The sequence below is a fragment of the Geotrypetes seraphini genome, chromosome 6 (assembly GCF_902459505.1).
Source record: "Geotrypetes seraphini chromosome 6, aGeoSer1.1, whole genome shotgun sequence".
NCBI lineage: Eukaryota > Metazoa > Chordata > Amphibia > Gymnophiona > Dermophiidae > Geotrypetes > Geotrypetes seraphini.
In genome coordinates this window covers 179,349,000-179,367,746 of record NC_047089.1, presented here as the reverse complement: position 1 = coordinate 179,367,746, position 18,747 = coordinate 179,349,000, and the positions used below count along the sequence as shown (strand labels likewise).

Genomic DNA, 18,747 nt, shown 5'->3' with positions numbered 1-18,747 from the left:
AAAAAGTGGCACACCTTTATGAGGCTCTACAGAGTGGCTGCTTGAAAGGATGCTGCTTTTGGGTCCTCGGTATTGCGGGCAGGCTCATCTGTTCCTCCCTAGATGTATGGGACTGCTTTGGTACATCAGCTATGGTGCAGAATCCTATGTCTTCACTACAGAATGGAAAATTAGGTTCTTACCTTGCTAATCTTCTTTCTGATAGAAAACATAGGATTCTATACGGCCTGACCTGTCTAGACTTGATTTGCCTGATTCCTGCCTCAGACATTGCCAGTATCCATCTCGGGATTTAGCATAGACATAACTATAGGAACATGAGGGCTCTTATTCCCTTTCTCCTTTGGGGGGAGTGTTATGATTCCTCCTAGTTGCATGTGTAGGTTGGTTCCTAGCTACTCATGTGCATAATATATTGTTCAGTGTTAAGTTGTTAATTGCTAGTAATCATTGTTCTTTTAACATAAGTTACAGAGCAGAAGAGAATATGGTTTATTGCTGGGGAAGTTCCCTGTGTCCTCATCTTTTTCTTCTATTTCAGTGGTGTTCAATTGTTTTGGTACTAACTGAAGAGGGAGCTGTTCTCCACTGCAGATAGGGAGGAGTTCAAGAGTTTTTTGAGTGACACGCTTCTGCAGATTCACAACTAATAGGAAGCAACAGCTATGGTACAGAATCCTGTCTTCTATCAGAAAGAAGATTAGCAAGGTAAGAACCTAATCTTTCATTTTTGCAGTTTCTTATAATTCCAGGTAGGTAAATAAAATATAAAATTTAAAGCTAGTCATTTTTTTCTACATGAAATTGTACTATTTTTTTTCACTAGTGTTTTTTTTAAATTGACATCTCCAAATTTGACACACCCTACTTTTAGGATAGCTTGACAGCTTTTTGTAATAATTCACAGTGAATGTGTGTGAGAAATTGGTATACACCAAAAACCATATATGTAAACTTTTCTTATGCATAATCATGATGAATATCTTTAAAGTCTGGCTGCTGGATCTTGGGACAGAATTACAAAAGCCTGCTTTGTTTTCTCTCCATTGATGGAGGTAGCAATGCTGGAAAGCCTGCACATGAGGCACTGAGCTCACCAGCCTATTTTGTTGTTTGCCTGGTGTTTTCTAAAAGGTTCTTGGTGTTTCTTGTATTGTTGAGGAGACTGCTTGAAGTCAGTTTGTCAAGTAAAATGTTGAGTTATCTTTTTTTCTACCACTTTTCTCCATTAGAGGGAAAAATATTAGCAGACTGTTTGAAGCGTAGCAAAGTACCTACTCATTATCCCCCCCCCCCTGATGGTATAGTTTGATAGGGAAAAGTGAAGTGGCTGCACTGTTTGTGCGGTGTATGAAATGAGGAGGAGCTGTTTTTGGTTGTGCTGGACTTTAAGCCAGTTTAGATGTAATGATCTATGTCATCTCTCTAAGTATTTGCTTCCTTCCTTCTGTCCTCCATTTTGCACTTCTGGATTCTGTTGCTTGTGTGATCATGTACATCTGTTCCTATGTGCTATTTAGCTTGCTCAATGTTTCTTCCTTTTCTGCAGGTATGCCTGATTTCCTTGAAAAACTCCATCTTGCAGCACTCCGAGCCACAAATATGGAAATAAAAGTAAAAGATTATATCCTTCGACAATTAGAGGGAAGCAGTGAGACTAAGCCCAGCTCTGAGCGCAAGGCTGAGACCTCTTGCAGTAGAGGACAAATGGAATATGCATAGTGCTTGGTCATAACTCATGAGAAAAATTTGGGGTGAGTGCACTGAGAAGACAGATTGATACTTGAAGTTTGCTCCAACAGAACTGTGAATGAAAAGATCTTGGAAGATCCCAGTGACCAGCTTCTCAAGAATCGAGCTTTGGTTACATTCTAATTGATCTATCTTGAAGACCAGTGTTATTGCCTAGTCTGTTGGTGATTATTATGGAGGAGAAAGTCTGACATTCCCATGCCATCTTTGGTGTTTACCTGCAGAAGTGTAGATGTATACTGCTCCCTCCTTTCTCATTTTATATGGCCCTGAGCATTGCAAGGAGGCAGTTTTGTGTGTTAATATAATGCAGGTAGAACAAGTCAAAGTATGTTTAGAGACCTCAGCTTGTACTGCAGAGACCAGAAGCGGCTGCTTCCTTCATCAACAGCAATATGCATTTCACAGCTTGTGCTCCTCATTGTGAGTGGCAGCAGGGAGTTGGAACCCTCTTAGGAGTCTGGATCTTAACCTAAACTAATAGCAGTAGCATGCTATATATCCCTGTGAGCTCCTGACCAAGAGGGCTAAGTTCTCATTGTTGCTTCAGGATATGGAAAACTAAGCTGGATGCAACTTCTCAATGCCTTAAACTGACTTTGTTGTACAGTAATGTTCATACGGTATGCAAAAATTTTTTTTTAAACTAAAATCTGGCCATCTATCTCATCTTTGCATTGTTCTGTATTAATAAAGGTCTCTGTTCATGGTATATCCCTCCTACATAATCTCTCTGTGTTTCGGGTAGTAAATGCTATGTACTACTTGACACTCAGGATTCAAATGTTTAACATTGCTAATGAAGCTTGGCTTAAGAGAGAGAACTTAATTGGCAGAAAGATAACAGAAGCTATGTGTACATGTCTGCACCAGAGCATCAAATCTGATGTCTCATGTTTATAGCTTTTCTTTGGCAGCTGTTTATCCTTCTTGTAAGGTAGAAGATAGGGCTAGGAATTGAGGATGCTGTAAATTACATCTGGGAACTCAGCCAGATTGCTTTTCTTACCTGTGCTAGAATAATAATGATTTTTAATCCATCCATGAGGTGGCTATCTTATCTTTCTATGAAGATCCCAGTTATAAAGGATGTAGAGACTGGTTTTTTTTTCTCTACCTTGTAAGAGCAAATTGTTATAATGTGAGGACCAGTAATGTTAAGGTACCAGAGGATACTTCTAAGTATAACAGATAAGAGAAGTCTGTAGCAAGCTGCTTAAGTTGTCAGCTCATGTTGTGTCTAACGGTAATGTATGCTTAGGTATGGAATCTCCCTCATTCCTGCAGCACTTACTGTTTGTATGGACTAGCAGAGATAGTGGTGGTCAAGCGTGACATTTCTTGTGCATCATGGGTTGCTCTGGATTTTTCAAGATAAATTTTAGTATGTTTTACAGTCATTTTTGCACCATTTATACACTTCTTGTTGGTCTATAAATACTTAAGATGGCAGGAAAACTGTTGTATGGGAATATGTGGGAAGGTTGGTGACACAACATAAGCATTTTATATAGCTGGCATGAGCTGTCCTCGGTGTATAATATGTTTGAGAGGAATGAACATTGGGGCCTGGATATCTCCTCTTTATAGTATAGTATTGCTATGAGGAGGACTTTGTCTTCAATACCCAGTGTAGTGCCTTTATGAGAGGTACACTATCAGGGACTCTTTCCTTACTGTGCCATCTGTATAAGAGGGACACTTCTCCTTTACCCCTTGGTATTCTATGTGTGAATTTTATCAGTATATTTGCCTCATGATAACATTATTTCTGTAAAATCTGTGGCACTTTTAACTTGTGTGAATAAATTTTGTATAAAATGCAACTGTTTCTCATCATTTTGGGTTGTGGGTTCAATAATGTCGGTCCTGCTCAGCACGCTGCTTATCCGAGACTGAAAATTTATGTATGTGTTTTTTGTTTTAAATTTTTGTGTGTTAACTTGTAAACCACTTAGAACATCTAGATAATGTGGGATATACATCATGTCAACATATACACTATCCTGTAAAGGGTGTGCTCACCCAAGTGCCTGTTATTGAATACATGTATATATTTAAGTGTTTCCTGTTGAGGTGTTCCTTCCTGACTCCTATCCTTATTGAATTGCTTCCCATGTATACTTATATGTTCAGTAATGTTTACTAGATATACAGTATAGTACTGCTGAATATACATACATATCACATAATGCTTTTAGACTGTTTCAAATTAGGTCCTAGATATTCTGCTGAAAACTGGACTCATTGTTGCTACCAGCTTTATTTTCTGGTAGTTTTAGGAGTAGGAAATAAACAATTGTACGTTTTGGATCTTAATCTTAGAATATTATGACATAAATACTGCAAGGTCTGTTTAGGGTGCCCATAAATTAGCACTTAAAATATTTTTGGAATATTACTTGTTTGTGCTTTACTCTGGGCAAGAAATTACAACTGGGATCCAGACAATTGGTAGGAAGACAATTCATCTATACAATGATAGAAAAATCCTACCAACTTTCTTCCTACGAACTGTCTTCCTATCAATTGCTCTACCTCCCATGGGGTTTATTTTTGTACCTCCTTAGACCTATTGCGTTGGAATTTTGGGGCCTCTCCCACGGTATGTACCTCTTCATGTCCCCTTCCCATGGGTTTTGTGGTTTGTTTGTTTTTTGTACCTAACCCATGAATTTTTTGTACCTCTCCGCATAGGTCTACTGCATCAGAATGGGAATCCCTTATGAGGGGACCTTTTCCCATGATATGTACCTCTTCGTGTCCACCTCCCATGAGTTTTTTTTTTAATACCTCTTACCTCTCCATGTAGGCCTGTACCTCTTCCTCCTTGCCAGCTATAAGGTGGGCAGCAGCTGACTCAGAAGCACTGATTAAGGACAGTATCTGTGAACACATAGAAAACAATGGACAGCTAAAGTCGAGCCAGCACGGCTTCTGCAAGGGTAGGTCATGCCTCACAAACTTATTGTACTTCTTTGAGGGGGTAAACAGACAGGTGGATAAAGGGGAATCCATTGACATCATTTACCTTGACTTTCAAAAAGCCTTTGACAAGGTACCGCACGAAAGACTGCTTAAAAAGCTGTGGAGACACGGGGTGCAAGGGGAGGTCCACCGATGGATCAAAAACTGGCTGGCAGACAGGAAACAGAGGGTTGGAGTGAAGGGCCATTACTCAGACTGGCATGGGGTCACGAGCGGAGTTCCGCAGGGGTCGGTGCTGGGACCGCTCCTGTTCAATATATTTATTAATGACCTGGAGGCGGGAACAAATTGCGAAGTTATTAAATTTGCGGATGACACCAAACTCTACCGCAGGGTTGAAACCATGGAAGACTGCGAAGATCTGCAAAGGGACCTAACGACGCTAGAAGAATGGGCCAAAAAATGGCAAATGAACTTTAATGTAGGGAAATGCAAGGTCATGCATGTAGGGAAAAAGAACCCGATGTTCAGCTACAAAATGGGAGGATCACTGCTAGGGGTAAGTAACCTTGAAAGAGACCTGGGAGTGATGGTGGACACGTCTTTAAAGGCGTCGGCAAAGTGCGCCACAGCCTCAAGAAAAGCAAACAAAATGTTGGGTATCATTAAGAAGGGTATCACGACCAGGACAAAGGAGGTCATCCTGCCACTGTATCGTGCAATGGTGCGACCGCATCTGGAGTACTGTGTCCAATATTGGTCGCCGTACCTCAAAAAGGACATGGCGGTACTTGAGGGAGTCCAGAGAAGAGCAACTAAACTGATAAGAGGTATGGAAAACCTCTCATATACTGACAGACTGAAAAAGCTGGGGCTGTTCTCCCTGGAAAAGCGGAGACTTAGAGGAGACATGATAGAAACCTTCAAGATCCTGAAGGGTATAGAAAAAGTAGACAGGGACAGATTTTTCAGATTACGGGGAACCACAAGTACAAGGGGGCACTCGGAAAAATTAAAAGGAGACAGGTTTAAAACAAATGCCAGAAAGTTCTTTTTCACCCAGAGGGTGGTGGACACATGGAACGCGCTTCCGGAGGCTGTGATAGGCCGGAGCACGTTACAAGGCTTCAAAGAAGGTTTGGATAGGTTCCTAGAGGATAAAGGAATTGAAGGGTACAGATAAGAGTAGCGGTAGGTTATAGGGATAGTCTGGGACCATTGCTCAGGCAATGGGCCTGATGGGCCGCCGCGGGAGCGGACCGCTGGGCGAGATGGACCTCTGGTCTGCCTCAGCGGAGGCAATTTCTTATGTTCTTATTTCCTCTTGACGTCAGAGGCTCTGCATCGGGTGGAGGTTCTCTCCGACGTCAGAAGGAGCGCTTCTAGGTCAGCTGCTGCCTGCGGATATGTGAACAACTGCAGGAGGAGGCAGAGAAGTAGTAGGCCTAAACACTGTTTTGTTTTTTTGGGGGGAGGGGGGTAAACTGCTGTTTCTGGGGTTTGGGGGAGTCTTCCAGAGGGGTTGCTGCCAAGCTGCTGTTTGTTCCAGGGGGGTTGGCATGGCATGGCCCCCCCATGCTGCCAAGCTGCTGCTTCTTGTAGGAGGAGGGGGCTCGGGGGGGGGGGGGGCAAGGATCAGCTTCCAGAGGGGTTGTCACCAAGCTGCTGTTTCTTCTGGGGGTTGGGGCATTGCCCCCCATGCCGCCAAGCTGCTGCTTCTTGGGGGAGGGGGCTCGGATCAGCTTCCTATTTCCAACATTGGTAGATGTAAGAGGGTAGGACAACAATTGGTAGGGCGACAGTTGGTAGGATGTTCCTACCAATTGTCGTATCCTACCAATTGTAGACCCGTTACAACTGACATTATTATTAAACCTTCAATTTGGAGTTATTGGGGTAATATAGTAGATGACAGCAGATAAAGACCCGAATGGTTCATCCAGTCTGCCCAACCTGATTCAATTTAAATTTTTTAATTTTTTTCTTAGCTATTTCTGGGCAAGAATCCAAAGCTCTACCCGGTACTGTGCTTGGGTTCCAACTGCCGAAATCTCCGTTAAAACCTACTCCAGCTCATTCCCCACCAAACGGCCATACACAGACACAGACCGTGCAAGTCTGCCCAGTACTGGCCTTAGTTCAATATTTAATAATATTTTCTGATTCTAGATCCTCTGTGTTCATCCCACGCTTCTTTGAACTCAGTCACAGTTTTACTCTCCACCACCTCTCTCGGGAGCACATTCCAGGCATCCACCACCCTCTCCGTAAAGTAGAACTTCCTAACATTGCCTTTGAACCTACCACCCCTCAACCTCTTATTAGGGAGAACACTGGAGGGGGTTTGTGGAGTAGCATTGAAGTTGAGGATTTAGGATTCCCAGAATGGTGTGCAGTGTCACTAAAGATTCTTGGAGGGCTTTGTCACTAAACGTTTCTGACTGAGACAGTGTGTAAGATTTTGCAGTGCTTGGCTAAATTCAATTTTATTTTTGGGCACTCAACGAAGTTGCATTGTAATAAATACTTTTAAAACAAATAAGAGTAAATATTTTTTCACTCAACAACAGTTAAGTTCTGGAACTCATTGCTAGATGATGAGGTTGCCGTGATTGGCATAACTGGGTTTTAAAAAAACATTTGTATAAGTTCCTAGAGGAACAGTCTGTAGTCAGCTATTGAGATAGACATGGCGGAGGCCACTGACCCAGTATGGCTCTTATATCTGAAGTGGTATGGCCCTTAAACTACAAAACTTCAGACACAAAAAGAGCTATACTTGATCAGCCCAATGGTTCATTTAGCTCAGCATTTTGCTTCCAACCATGGTTAATCCAGGTCACAAGTACCTGGCAGAAACCCAAATAATAGCAACATTCCATGCTACCATTCCCAAGATGTCTATCTCAATAGCTAACAAGTCATTATTTTTAAAACATGTGTAGCATTTAAAATACATCTGTTTTTCTTGTGATATGTTCACACTTGTTTCCTGATTTATATTGGGCAGCTCTCTACCTTTAAGGAGTGACCTAATGATTAGAGTAGCTGCCTCTGTACCCTGAGGCTTTGAGTTCAATTCCCACTGCAGCTCCCTGTGACTCGGGACAAGTCACTCAAAACTTCATTGCCACACGGAAACTGCTTTCTGGAAACCACACAGAAAAAGCAGTATATAAAGTCTCATTCCACATAGTAACATAGTAGATGACAGCAGATAAAGACCCGAATGGTTTCATTTAGTCTGCCCAACCTGATTCAATCTAAAAATTTGTTGGGGGGGTGGGTTCTTCTTAGCTATTTCTGGGCAAGAATCTAAAGCTCTGCCCGGTAAAGTTCTTAGGTTCCAACTACTGAAGTCTCCATCAAAACTCACTCCAATCCATCTACATACGTACCATCTACACCCTCCCAGCCATTGAAGCCTTCACCAGCCCAGCCTCCCCCAAACGGCCATATACAGACACAGACTGTGCAAGTCTGCCCAGTACTGGCCTTAGTTCTAAAATATTTACTATTATTTTCTGATTCTAGATCCTCTGTGTTCATCCCACGCTTTTTTGAACTCCGTCACTGTTTTCCTCTCCACCACGTCTTGGGAGTGCTTTTCAGGCATCCACCACCCTCTCCATAAAGAAGAATTTCCTTACATTGCTCTTGAGTCTCCTACCACTCGACCTCAAATTATGTCCTCTGGTTTTACCATTTTCCTTTCTCTGGAAAAGATTTTGTTCTACGTTAATACCTTTCAAGTATTTAAACGTCTGAATCGAATCTCCCCTGTCCCTCCTTTTCCACTTTACCCTTTTCTCATTTGACTCATGTTTGCTGGTCCTGAAGTTTCAAGTCTGTAATGTTTCCAGCCAAAGCTCCCACCTCATAAGATTATAACCCAGCACTAGTTTTCTTTTAGATTGTCTGTCTTTTGAATGAGTCTAGACAGACAGTAACACAATCAGCTTGTTCATTCACAAATGACAATATGCTTCTGGAAGAGACATGATGAAAGCTAAGACAATGAGAATATGTGGCTCTTATAACAAGATAAAACCATAACCAAGTGAATCATAGCTGGGGGCAATGGTGACTCACAGAGGATTAAAGCAATATAAAGTTAAAGCCACTTGCATTGAAGTTAAATGGCATGATGGTTAGGAGGAATGAGGCAGGTTTGGAGCCAAGCCTGTGGACATCTAAACAGTCTATAAATACCAACCAGGTTAAGTTTAAAAAGAAAAAAATGAAATGGTTATTGTATCCATGACCCAACACAACAGCATTTACACAATGGCTTTTACTGAACTAAACAGATAAATGCTATGCTAAGTCTTGCTGTTGATGAGGGGGAGAAAGGTGCGCTTTAGCTAAAAAAATAGAAAATGTGATTTAATAAAAAATCATTACACAATGTGATGCTGATAATACTTGTAGCAGCACAACAGTGTTAATAGTTGTTAAAAGTGTCAGCAATTGAAAAAAGTGAAGTTATTTACAGTACTTTTAGCAAGTATTCCAAGGATAGCAGGACTTGAATCCTCATGTTTGAGTGACAAAGCCTGGTATGGGAAATGGTACCCAAGCAACTTTTCTAGAAGTGTTGCTGGGCTATTCACTATGCCTGCCTGATCCTACCTGTTTTTGTCACATAGGGCCTCTTCAGCCCATTATTAGATATAAGAATCCAACTCCTTTGGGAGCTGGGAGGAGTGTGAGGATAAGTCCTGCTGTTTCTTTTTTAATTCACATTTAAATCAGACATTTTTGGAAAGAACAATAAGAATAGATCTACAAACAAGGCCGGTAATTATAATTTCTATCTAGCCCCCATTATTGGTGAATTTGCCTTAAATTCTGAACAAGTTTCACAATAAACAAAACTCAAGATTCAAAATTAAATAAAGAAAATTAGGGGTAAACCCCCCAAAAAACTTCAAATGCTGAGCTTAATTTTTCCTGGTACTGTTTGATCACTCCTCATCAATCAAGCCAAGTTACTTTTTTTTTGTTTGTTTGAATTTACTTATTTTTTCTCACTTTCCTTTATTGTTAGAAATTGTTGTAGCTGGACAGGATCCCAAAATATGAATTCTTTTTCTTGTAACTTAATTATACATTTACATGGAAATTTTGAGAAAAACGTAGCTTCAAGCACCAAAACTCTAGGTTTTAACAGAAGAAATTCCTTTCTTCTCAATTGAGTAATTCTAGCCACATCAGGAAATATTAATACTGAGTCTCCACATAATTTGGTAGATTTGTTCTTAAAATACAATTTAAGAATCAGATTTTTATCCAATTCACTCAAACATGACAACAAAAGGGTGGAACTGGTCTGGATAACATCTTGAGAGTCCTTCCAGGAAACCTGTAAGGTCAAAATCCACTGGAGCCAGCAGGTCCACCCCTTGAAGTCCTGCTGTTTTCAGAGAACCTCTGCTAGAGGTAAATAATTTTTGTTTTCTCTGCGGACAAAGCAGGATTGTGGATTCTCACACATGGGCCTCCCTAGCTCAGAAGTCTCCAACACGGTGGGCAGCCCTGGTCTAGACCTAAAGTACTTCAACCTGTGTGCAGAAGTAACTACCACCAAAAATTAGACCTTCCGGGTCAGTACTTCAAGTTGTAGATATCTAGTGTCTTGAAAGGAGCTTTCTTCAGCTGAGCACGTACAACATTGAGATCCCATGACACTGTGGAGAGACTTGATGAGAGGGCTTCATAAGTAGCAAGTCTTGCATAAAGCAAACAAGGCTGTGCAGAGATGGGTTTATCTTCTATCCAATGATAAATTCCAGTTGCACTAAAGAGCCATGAGTAAGTGCTTATTCCACCCTCCCCCACACCATTTGATGTATATATCTAATGCTTTTACCTTATACTGTAAATGCCCTCTGTCTTCTCCTCCCCACAGCAGTATTCTGTATACGTACGATTAACCATGTACCTCCAAAATGCTGATTGTGTTGTTTATACTCACAATATAGAATGTACCTCTTCCTCTGCACTCCAAACACTGTGAATGTACTACTGTAAACTGTTCTGAGCTGCTGGGTAGGATGTGATATAAAACAAATAAAAACATAAGAGGAATACAGTCAAACCTTGGTTTACGAGTAACCCGGTTTGCGAGTGTTTTGCAAGACGAGCCCCCATCCGACCCGACTGCGGGAACCAACAGTATTGTTCCCCCCGAAGCCACTGGCGCTGCTCCCTCCCTTCACGATCGTCTCCTCCCCATCTACCGACCAGCCCTGTCCTTACCCGAGTGCCACCGGAGTTAGAAAGGGCCTGCCGCCAGTCTGCTGCTGCCTTCTGGATCTCATCCTCACCGAGATTCTCATAAGACTCGAGATCTCATGAGAATCTTAGAGAGGAACGAATTATGCTCGTAAACCAAGGTACCACTGTATATAGAAACAAAACCAGATGCTGAATAAAGCCTTCAAGGGCAGCTGTAAGAAAAATTACAATCTCCGTATAGCATGGATTGTCTATAAGGGAGATTTTTATATCATCCCATACTCTTGGATAATAAATTGCCTTGAAATGTAGGGAGTAAACCCTGAATTAATTAAGTACATTAAGTTTACCATCAAAATTTGGCAGAATACATTTTATAAGGCCTACTGTATTTACTAAGCTGCATTAGGTGTTAATGTGTCAATTAATATGACCTAACAGTAAACAATGCCTATGCAGGTAAGATACAGTAAGGTATGTCATGGTCCAGACCTAATACATTGCTGCAATTACGTGGTAATTTTGGCACCAATGTATTTCATCAGGACCATGAGCATTGCTCTTGATACTAGTCTCTCTCTGAGATAAGGCTATACATGGTCGAGTCACATTATTATGACCACCTGCTAATATCCAGAATAACTGCCTCTGGCAGCACAGAAGGCAGCCAGGCACTGTGGGAATAGAAACATAGAAAGATGACAGCAGAAAAGGGCTATAGCCCATCAAGTCTGCCCATTCTACTGACCCATCCTCTTAAGTCTATGCCCTAATGACCAATTCCTCAGGTCGACCCTAGTAGGGATCCCACATAGGCATCCCATTTATTCTTAAAGTCTGGCACGCTGCTGGCCTCGATCACCTGCACTGGAAGCTTATTCCAATGGTCAACCACTCTTTCCATGAAGAAATACTTCCTGATGTCGCCATGAAATTTCCCGCCCCTGAGTTTCAGCGGATGCCCTCTTGTGGCCGAGGGTCCTTTGAGAAAGAAGATATCATCTTCCACCTCGATACGTCCTGAAACATAGAAAATGACAGCAGAAAAGGGCCATAGCCCATCAAGTCTGCCCACTCCAACAACCCTCCCCTAATCTACACTCTATCACCTGTCCCCAAGCTGCCCTCCTCTATGCTACCCTCGTAGGGATCCGATGTGGGCATCCCATTTATTCTTAAAATCTTGTATGCTACTGGCTACGATCACCTGCTCCGGGAGCTCATTCCAATGGTCCACCACTCTTTCAATGAAGAAGTACTTCCTGGTATCCCCATGAAATTTCCCCCCCCCTGATTTTCAACGGATGTCCCCTTGTGGACGAGGGACCTTTTAGAAGGAAAACGTCGTCTTCCACCTCTATGCGACCAGTGATGTACTTAAATATCTCTATCATATCTCTCCTCTCCCTACGTTCCTTGAGAGAGTATAGCCGCAACTTGTGCAGCCTGTCTTCATACGAGAGATCCTTGAGCCCCAGGATCATCCTGGTGGCCATTCGCTGAACCGACTCAACTCTCAGCACATCCTTACGGTAGTGTGACCTCCAGAATTGCACACAGTACTCCAGATGAGGTCTCACCATGCTTCTGTACAACGGCATAATGACCTCTGGCTTCCGGCTAACAAAGCCTCTACGGATACATCCCAGCATTTGTCTAGCCTTAGATGAAGCCTTCTCCACTTGATTGGCTGATTTCATGTCTCCACTAATGATCACCCCCAAATCCCGCTCTGCTGTAGTCCTGGACAAGGTTTCACCATTCAGTGTGTATGTCTTACACGGATTATTGTTACCAAGGTGCATGACCTTGCATTTTTTCACATTGAAGCCCAGCTGCCAAGTAGTGGACCAATGTTCCAGTAAAAGCAGGTCCTGCCTCATGCTGTCGGACAAATCATTTTTACTTGCGGTGTCACTCACAGTGTTACATAATTTGGCATCGTCGGCGAATAATGCTATTTTACCTTGAAGCCCCTGAGTCATGTCTCCTATAAATACAGTGGTGCCTCACACAACGAACTTAATTGGTTCCAGGAGCAAGTTTGTTATGTGAAACGTTCGTTATGTGAAACGCGTTTTCCCATAGGAATACATGTTAAAAAAAATAATTCGTTCTGTAGCATAAAATATGCTAAGATGACATAAAAAAAGATAAATTTTTGGTTATTATTTTTATTTAGATACATCTAAAAACATAATTGTTTTTTAAAACAACACACATTTTTTAAATTTAAAGACAGACTAAGTAGAGTCTAATTTTACAGTGAGAGGGCAGAGTCTCAGCGGCAAAAACTGGGACTTAACTGTTCATTTTTTTTTTTTTTCTACCGTGTTTCCCCGATGATAAGGCAGGGCCATCAAATAAGACAGCCCCCCCTTTTTAGAAAAAAATGTAAAATAAGGCACCCCCCCGCAAATAAGCCACCCACCGATACCTGCGCTTACCCGAATCGGGTGATACGGTGGGTGACTCCGTGTAGTCCCTGGCACCCCCGACACGATCGGGGCAAGAGGGAGCTCAAGCCCTCTTGCCCCCCCGACTCCCCGACACGATCGGGGCAAGAGGGAGCTCAAGCCCTCTTGCCCCCCCCGACTCCCCGACACGATCGGGGCAAGAGGGAGCTCAAGCCCTCTTGCCCCCCCGACTCCCCGACACGATCGGGGCAAAAGGGAGCTCAAGCCCTCTTGCCCCCCCGACTCCCCGACACGATCGGGGCAAAAGGGAGCCCAAGCCCTCTTGCCCCGCCGATTCCCCAACTCCCCGACAATATCGGGCCAGGAGGGAGCCCAAGTCCTCCTGGCCACGGCGACCCCCTAACCCCACCCTGCACTACATTACGGGCAGGAGGGATCCCAGGCCCTCCTGCCCTCGACGCAAACCCCCCCTCCCCCCAACGACCGCCCCCCCCCAAGAACCTCCGACCGACCCCCAGCCGACCCGCGACCCCCCTGGCCGACCCCCACGACACCCCCAACCCCCTTCCCCGTACCTTTCTGTAGTTGGCCGGACAGACGGGAGCCAAACCCGCCTGTCCGGCAGGCAGCCATCGACGGAATGAGGCCGGATTGGCCCATCCGTCCCAAAGCTCCGCCTACTGGTGGGGCCTAAGGCGCCTGGGCCAATCAGAATAGGCCCGGGAGCCTTAGGTCCCTCCTGGGGGCAGGGCCTGAGGCACATGGTCGGGTTGGGCCCATGTGCCTCAGGCCCCGCCCCCAGGAGGGACCTAAGGCTCCCGGGCCTATTCTGATTGGCCCAGGCGCCTTAGGCCCCACCAGTAGGCGGAGCTTTGGGACGGATGGGCCAATCCGGCCTCATTCCGTCGATGGCTGCCTGCCGGACAGGCGGGTTTGGCTCCCGTCTGTCCGGCCAACTACAGAAAGGTACGGGGAAGGGGGTTGGGGGTGTAGTGGGGGTCGGCCAGGGGGGTCGCGGGTCGGCTGGGGTTCGGTCGGAGGTTCTTGGGGGGGGGGCGGTCGTTGGGGGGAGGGGGGGTTTGCGTCGAGGGCAGGAGGGCCTGGGATCCCTCCTGCCCGTAATGTAGTGCAGGGTGGGGTTAGGGGGTCGCCGTGGCCAGGAGGACTTGGGCTCCCTCCTGGCCCGATATTGTCGGGGAGTTGGGGAATCGGCGGGGCAAGAGGGCTTGGGCTCCCTTTTGCCCCGATCGTGTCGGGGAATCGGCGGGGCAAGAGGGCTTGGGCTCCCTTTTGCCCCGATCGTGTCGGGGAGTCGGGGGGGCAAGAGGGCTTGAGCTCCCTCTTGCCCCGATCGTGTCGGGGAGTCGGGGGGGCAAGAGGGCTTGAGCTCCCTCTTGCCCCGATCGTGTCGGGGAGTCGGGGGGGCAAGAGGGAACCAGGCGGAGAGAGAGCAGTTAAGCGCAGTGCCTGCGCGGAAGGATGCAGCTCGGGCGACTTCGTTGTGTGAAACGAAGTTCGTTGTACGGATCAAGACATAAAGTTCGTTGTGCGCAGCGTTCGCTGTGCGAGGCGTCCGTTATGCGAGGCACCACTGTATGTTGAAAAGGATCAGGCACTCCACTGGTCACCCTCGACGTTTCAGAGAGGGCACCGTTAACCAACACCCTCTGAAGTCTCCCACTTAGCCAGTCACTGACCCATGCAGTTAGTGTATCACCTAATCCCATTGATTTCATCTTGCTCAGTAATCTACGGTGGGGGACGCTGTCAAAAGCTTTGCTGAAGTCCAAGTACACGACGTCTAGGGACTCTCCCAGGTCCAGCCTCCTAGTTACCCAGTCAAAGAAGCTGATAAGATTGGATTGGCATGACCTACCCTTGGTGAAACCGTGTTGGTGGGGGTTGCGTAGGTTCCCCTCATCAATCATGTCTCCCCTCTCCCTACGTTCCTCGAGAGTGTAGAGCTGCAATTTGTTCAGTCTCTCTTTGTACGAGACCCTTGAGCCCCGAGATCATCCTGGTGGCCATCCGCTGAACCGATTCGACTCTGAGCACATCTTTACAGTAATGTGGCCTCTAGAATTGCACACAGTATTCCAGAAGAGGTCTCACCATGGTTCTGTACAATGGCATTATGACTTCAGGCTTCCGGCTGACGAAGCTTCTATTGATACAACCCATCATCTGCATTGCCTTAGATGAAGCCTTCTCCACTTGATTGGCAGTTTTCATGGCTGCACTGATTATTACTCCTAAATCTCGTTCTGCTGAAGTCCTAGTTAAAGTTTCTCCATTCAAGGTGTACGTTCTGCATGGATTTCCGCTACCGAGGTGCATGACCTTACATTTCTTAGCGTTGAAGCCCAGCTGCCAGGTCGAGGACCATCTTTCCAATGTAAGCAGGTCCTGTGCCATACTATCCTGCAAATTGCATTCACTTACTATATTACATAGTTTGGCGTCATTGGCGAATAATGTTATTTTACCCTGAAGCCCCTGAGTCAGATCCCCTATGAATATGTTGAAAAGGAGTGGACCCAGGACTGAGCCCTGCAGTACTCCGCTGGTCACCTCCGATGTTTTAGAGAGGGTACCGTTAACCACCACCCTTTGAAGTCTGCCACTTAGCCAATCATTGACCCATGTAGTTAGTGTCTCCCCTAACCCCATCGATTTCATCTTGCTCAACAGCTTGCGGTGTGGGACGCTGTCAAAAGCTTTACTGAAGTCCAGGTACACGATGTCCATAGACTCTCCCAAGTCCAACTTCCTTGTTACCCAGTCAAAGAAGCTGATGAGATTGGATTGGCAGGACCTACCCTTGGTGAATCAATGTTGACTGGGATCCCGTAGATTCCCCTCATTCAAGATCGTGTCTAATTTGCGTTTAATTAATGTTTCCATGAGTTTACACACTATTGATGTGAGACTCACCGGTCTATAATTCTCAGCCTCTGCCCTGCAACCCTTTTTGTGCAGAGGAATGACGTTGGCTGTTTTCCAGTCCAAGGGTACTCTCCACGTACTTAGGGAAAGATTGAAGAGCACAGCTAGCGGTTCCGCCAGGACATCACACAACTCTCTGAGCACTCGGGTGCAAATTGTCCGGTCCAATGGCTTTGTTCACCTTGAGTCTTGCCAGTTCGCTGTAAAAGTCACCTGGTGTGAACTCAAAATTCTGAAACGGGTCTTCCGCGCTTGAATTTGCCTTCAACTGTGGACTGTGTCCCAGTGCCTTGCAGGTGAAGACTGAGCAGAAGTATTCATTCAGTAGTTCAGCTTTATCGGAATCTGCTGCCACGTAATTCCCGTCCGGTTTGCTAAGGCATACTATCCCGTCTGTGTTCTTTTTCCTATCATTAATATACCTGAAGAAGGATTTGTCCCCCTTCTTAATGTTCTTTGCTAGAGTTTCTTCCACTTGAAGTTTGGCCTCCCTAACTGCTGTTTTGACCGCTGTAGACCTGGTCATATATTAATGGGGAATGACTCAGTAAGATGCTGGGTGGTTGCTAGAGGTATATGGAGCCATGCAGACTGCAGTGCATCCAACAGTTGCTGACGGTTGCGTCGTGGGGGATCCAGTCATTGAACATGTCGATCGAAGTGATCCCAAATGTGCTTGATTAGGTTAAGGTCTGGGAAATTGAAGGCCAGGGGAGTAGAAGTCTTCTTTGTGCTCTGAAAAACACTCGTGAACAATTCTGGTGGTATGTCATGTCACATTGTCCTGTTGAAAGATCCCATAGGGAAGACCATCAACATGTACAGGTGTACTTGATTGGCAAGGATGACGAGAGACCACCAGAGGTATCAAGGGACCATACCAAGAAAACATTCCCCAGAATGTAACACTGCCGCCATCAGTTTGTGTACGTCCAACAATAGATGTTAAGTGTTTGTTCTCGGCAATTTCATGCCCGACATGCCAATGTCAATCTGTTCGAAGGAGCTCAAAACGTGACTTATTGGAGAAGGCAACCCTCTGCTAGTCGGTGCAAGTATAATGTCAGTACTCCTGTGTAAATTGCAGCCGAACCCTCGTGAGCATGGGTGCAGTCACCAGCCATCTGCTCTGGCACCCCATTCACAACAGCGTTCACTACACAGTCATTTTGGACACACAACTGAAAGCTCATTTGGATGGTGAGTTGCTGCACAGTAGCATGCCAATCAGCTCACACCAACCTAAGCAGCTGATGTTCACCTCATGCAATGATGGCTCGTGCCCCACAGTTACCATGTCGTGTCATCGAAAAGGTTCCATTCGTCCAGTCATGGTGCACTTTTAACCACAGCAGTCCGTGAACAGTTCACAAACTCTGCCGTTTCCCAAAAAATGCCATTCTTGGCCTTGTAGCTGATGATCATGCCTTTCTCAATGTCTGATAAATCACACTTTTTCCCTTTCCCCATGACAGCCACAATTGCTATATTGGCAACTTGCTAGCATTCCACCTTATATGTCCACAAAGTCTGCACGTGACATGTATTCGTTCATTGGCTGGGTGTCCCAGACATCAGAGGTAGTCATAAAAATGTGACTTGATTGTGTATTTATTACCTTGAATTCATAGACTTCAATCAATATATCTATATTAACATAGTAGCTATCATATTAACATAGTAACTATCTATATTAACTATCATATTAACATAGTATATGTTACTATGTTAATATAGATTTATTGGACCCCTGAGGCAGACCAGTTGGCTGAAACACAGACGGGTCCTTTATTGTACTAATAAAGGATTCCTTTTTATGCATGGTCACTCTCCACAGTCCTGCTTTGATGTTTTGTCTTCATTGTTTTTCCTTTTGTGACTTTTGTAGGGTTTGGGACCTCCTGTTGTTGGCTGCTTTGGACTATGGACAAGGTCATTCACAGCAAGTATAGAAAAACTGGCAAAATGGACACATGAGAATTTTACAGAAAAGACCTGGAAAAGATTACACAATCATTGCTGACTGATATATTAGAAGACTTTTATATACAGAAAGGCACAGTAAAACAGTACAGCTCTTTTATAGGAAACTGTATAAAAAGTTCTATCAATGTACCTGAAAAGACTGAGATCATGACCTGAACAGGTTGTACGGGGATGAGCCTGGGAGGAGTTTAGGAGAGAAGCATATTTGGGGAATGAAAACATAAAATGGACTGTATTTTACAGCAGTTTGTGTAATCCGATTTTAACTCTCTAATTTATTTGGTAATGCTTTATGATTTATCATTGTAATATTTATTTGAGAATGTTTTATATTATTGTAATTTGCTTTAGGGCAATTTGATTGTATTATTAATTTGTGTAATTTTTTTTATAATGCTGTAATCTGCTTTGGGGCACTCCAGTGTAATTGCACAGAACATCAAATCTGAAGAAATAAATAACCACATGTTGCCAGTGA

At 44.4% G+C, this 18,747-nt stretch overlaps 1 protein-coding gene across 2 annotated transcripts in view; it reads left to right on the top strand.

Annotated features, from left to right (window-relative positions):
• STARD7 (StAR related lipid transfer domain containing 7) overlaps positions 1-18,747 on the top strand; it is an 88,957-nt gene extending 70,210 nt beyond the window's left edge. Inside the window, exons 8-9 of one of the 2 annotated variants that reach the window (XM_033949851.1) lie at positions 1,550-1,754; positions 18,172-18,747. In XM_033949851.1, coding sequence (XP_033805742.1) covers positions 1,550-1,722 — 173 coding nt within the window. In that variant the 3' untranslated portion in view covers positions 1,723-1,754; positions 18,172-18,747. Of the gene's footprint in view, positions 1-1,549; positions 3,819-18,171 lie in introns of those variants that run through there. The other variant, XM_033949850.1, reaches the window with a different exon arrangement.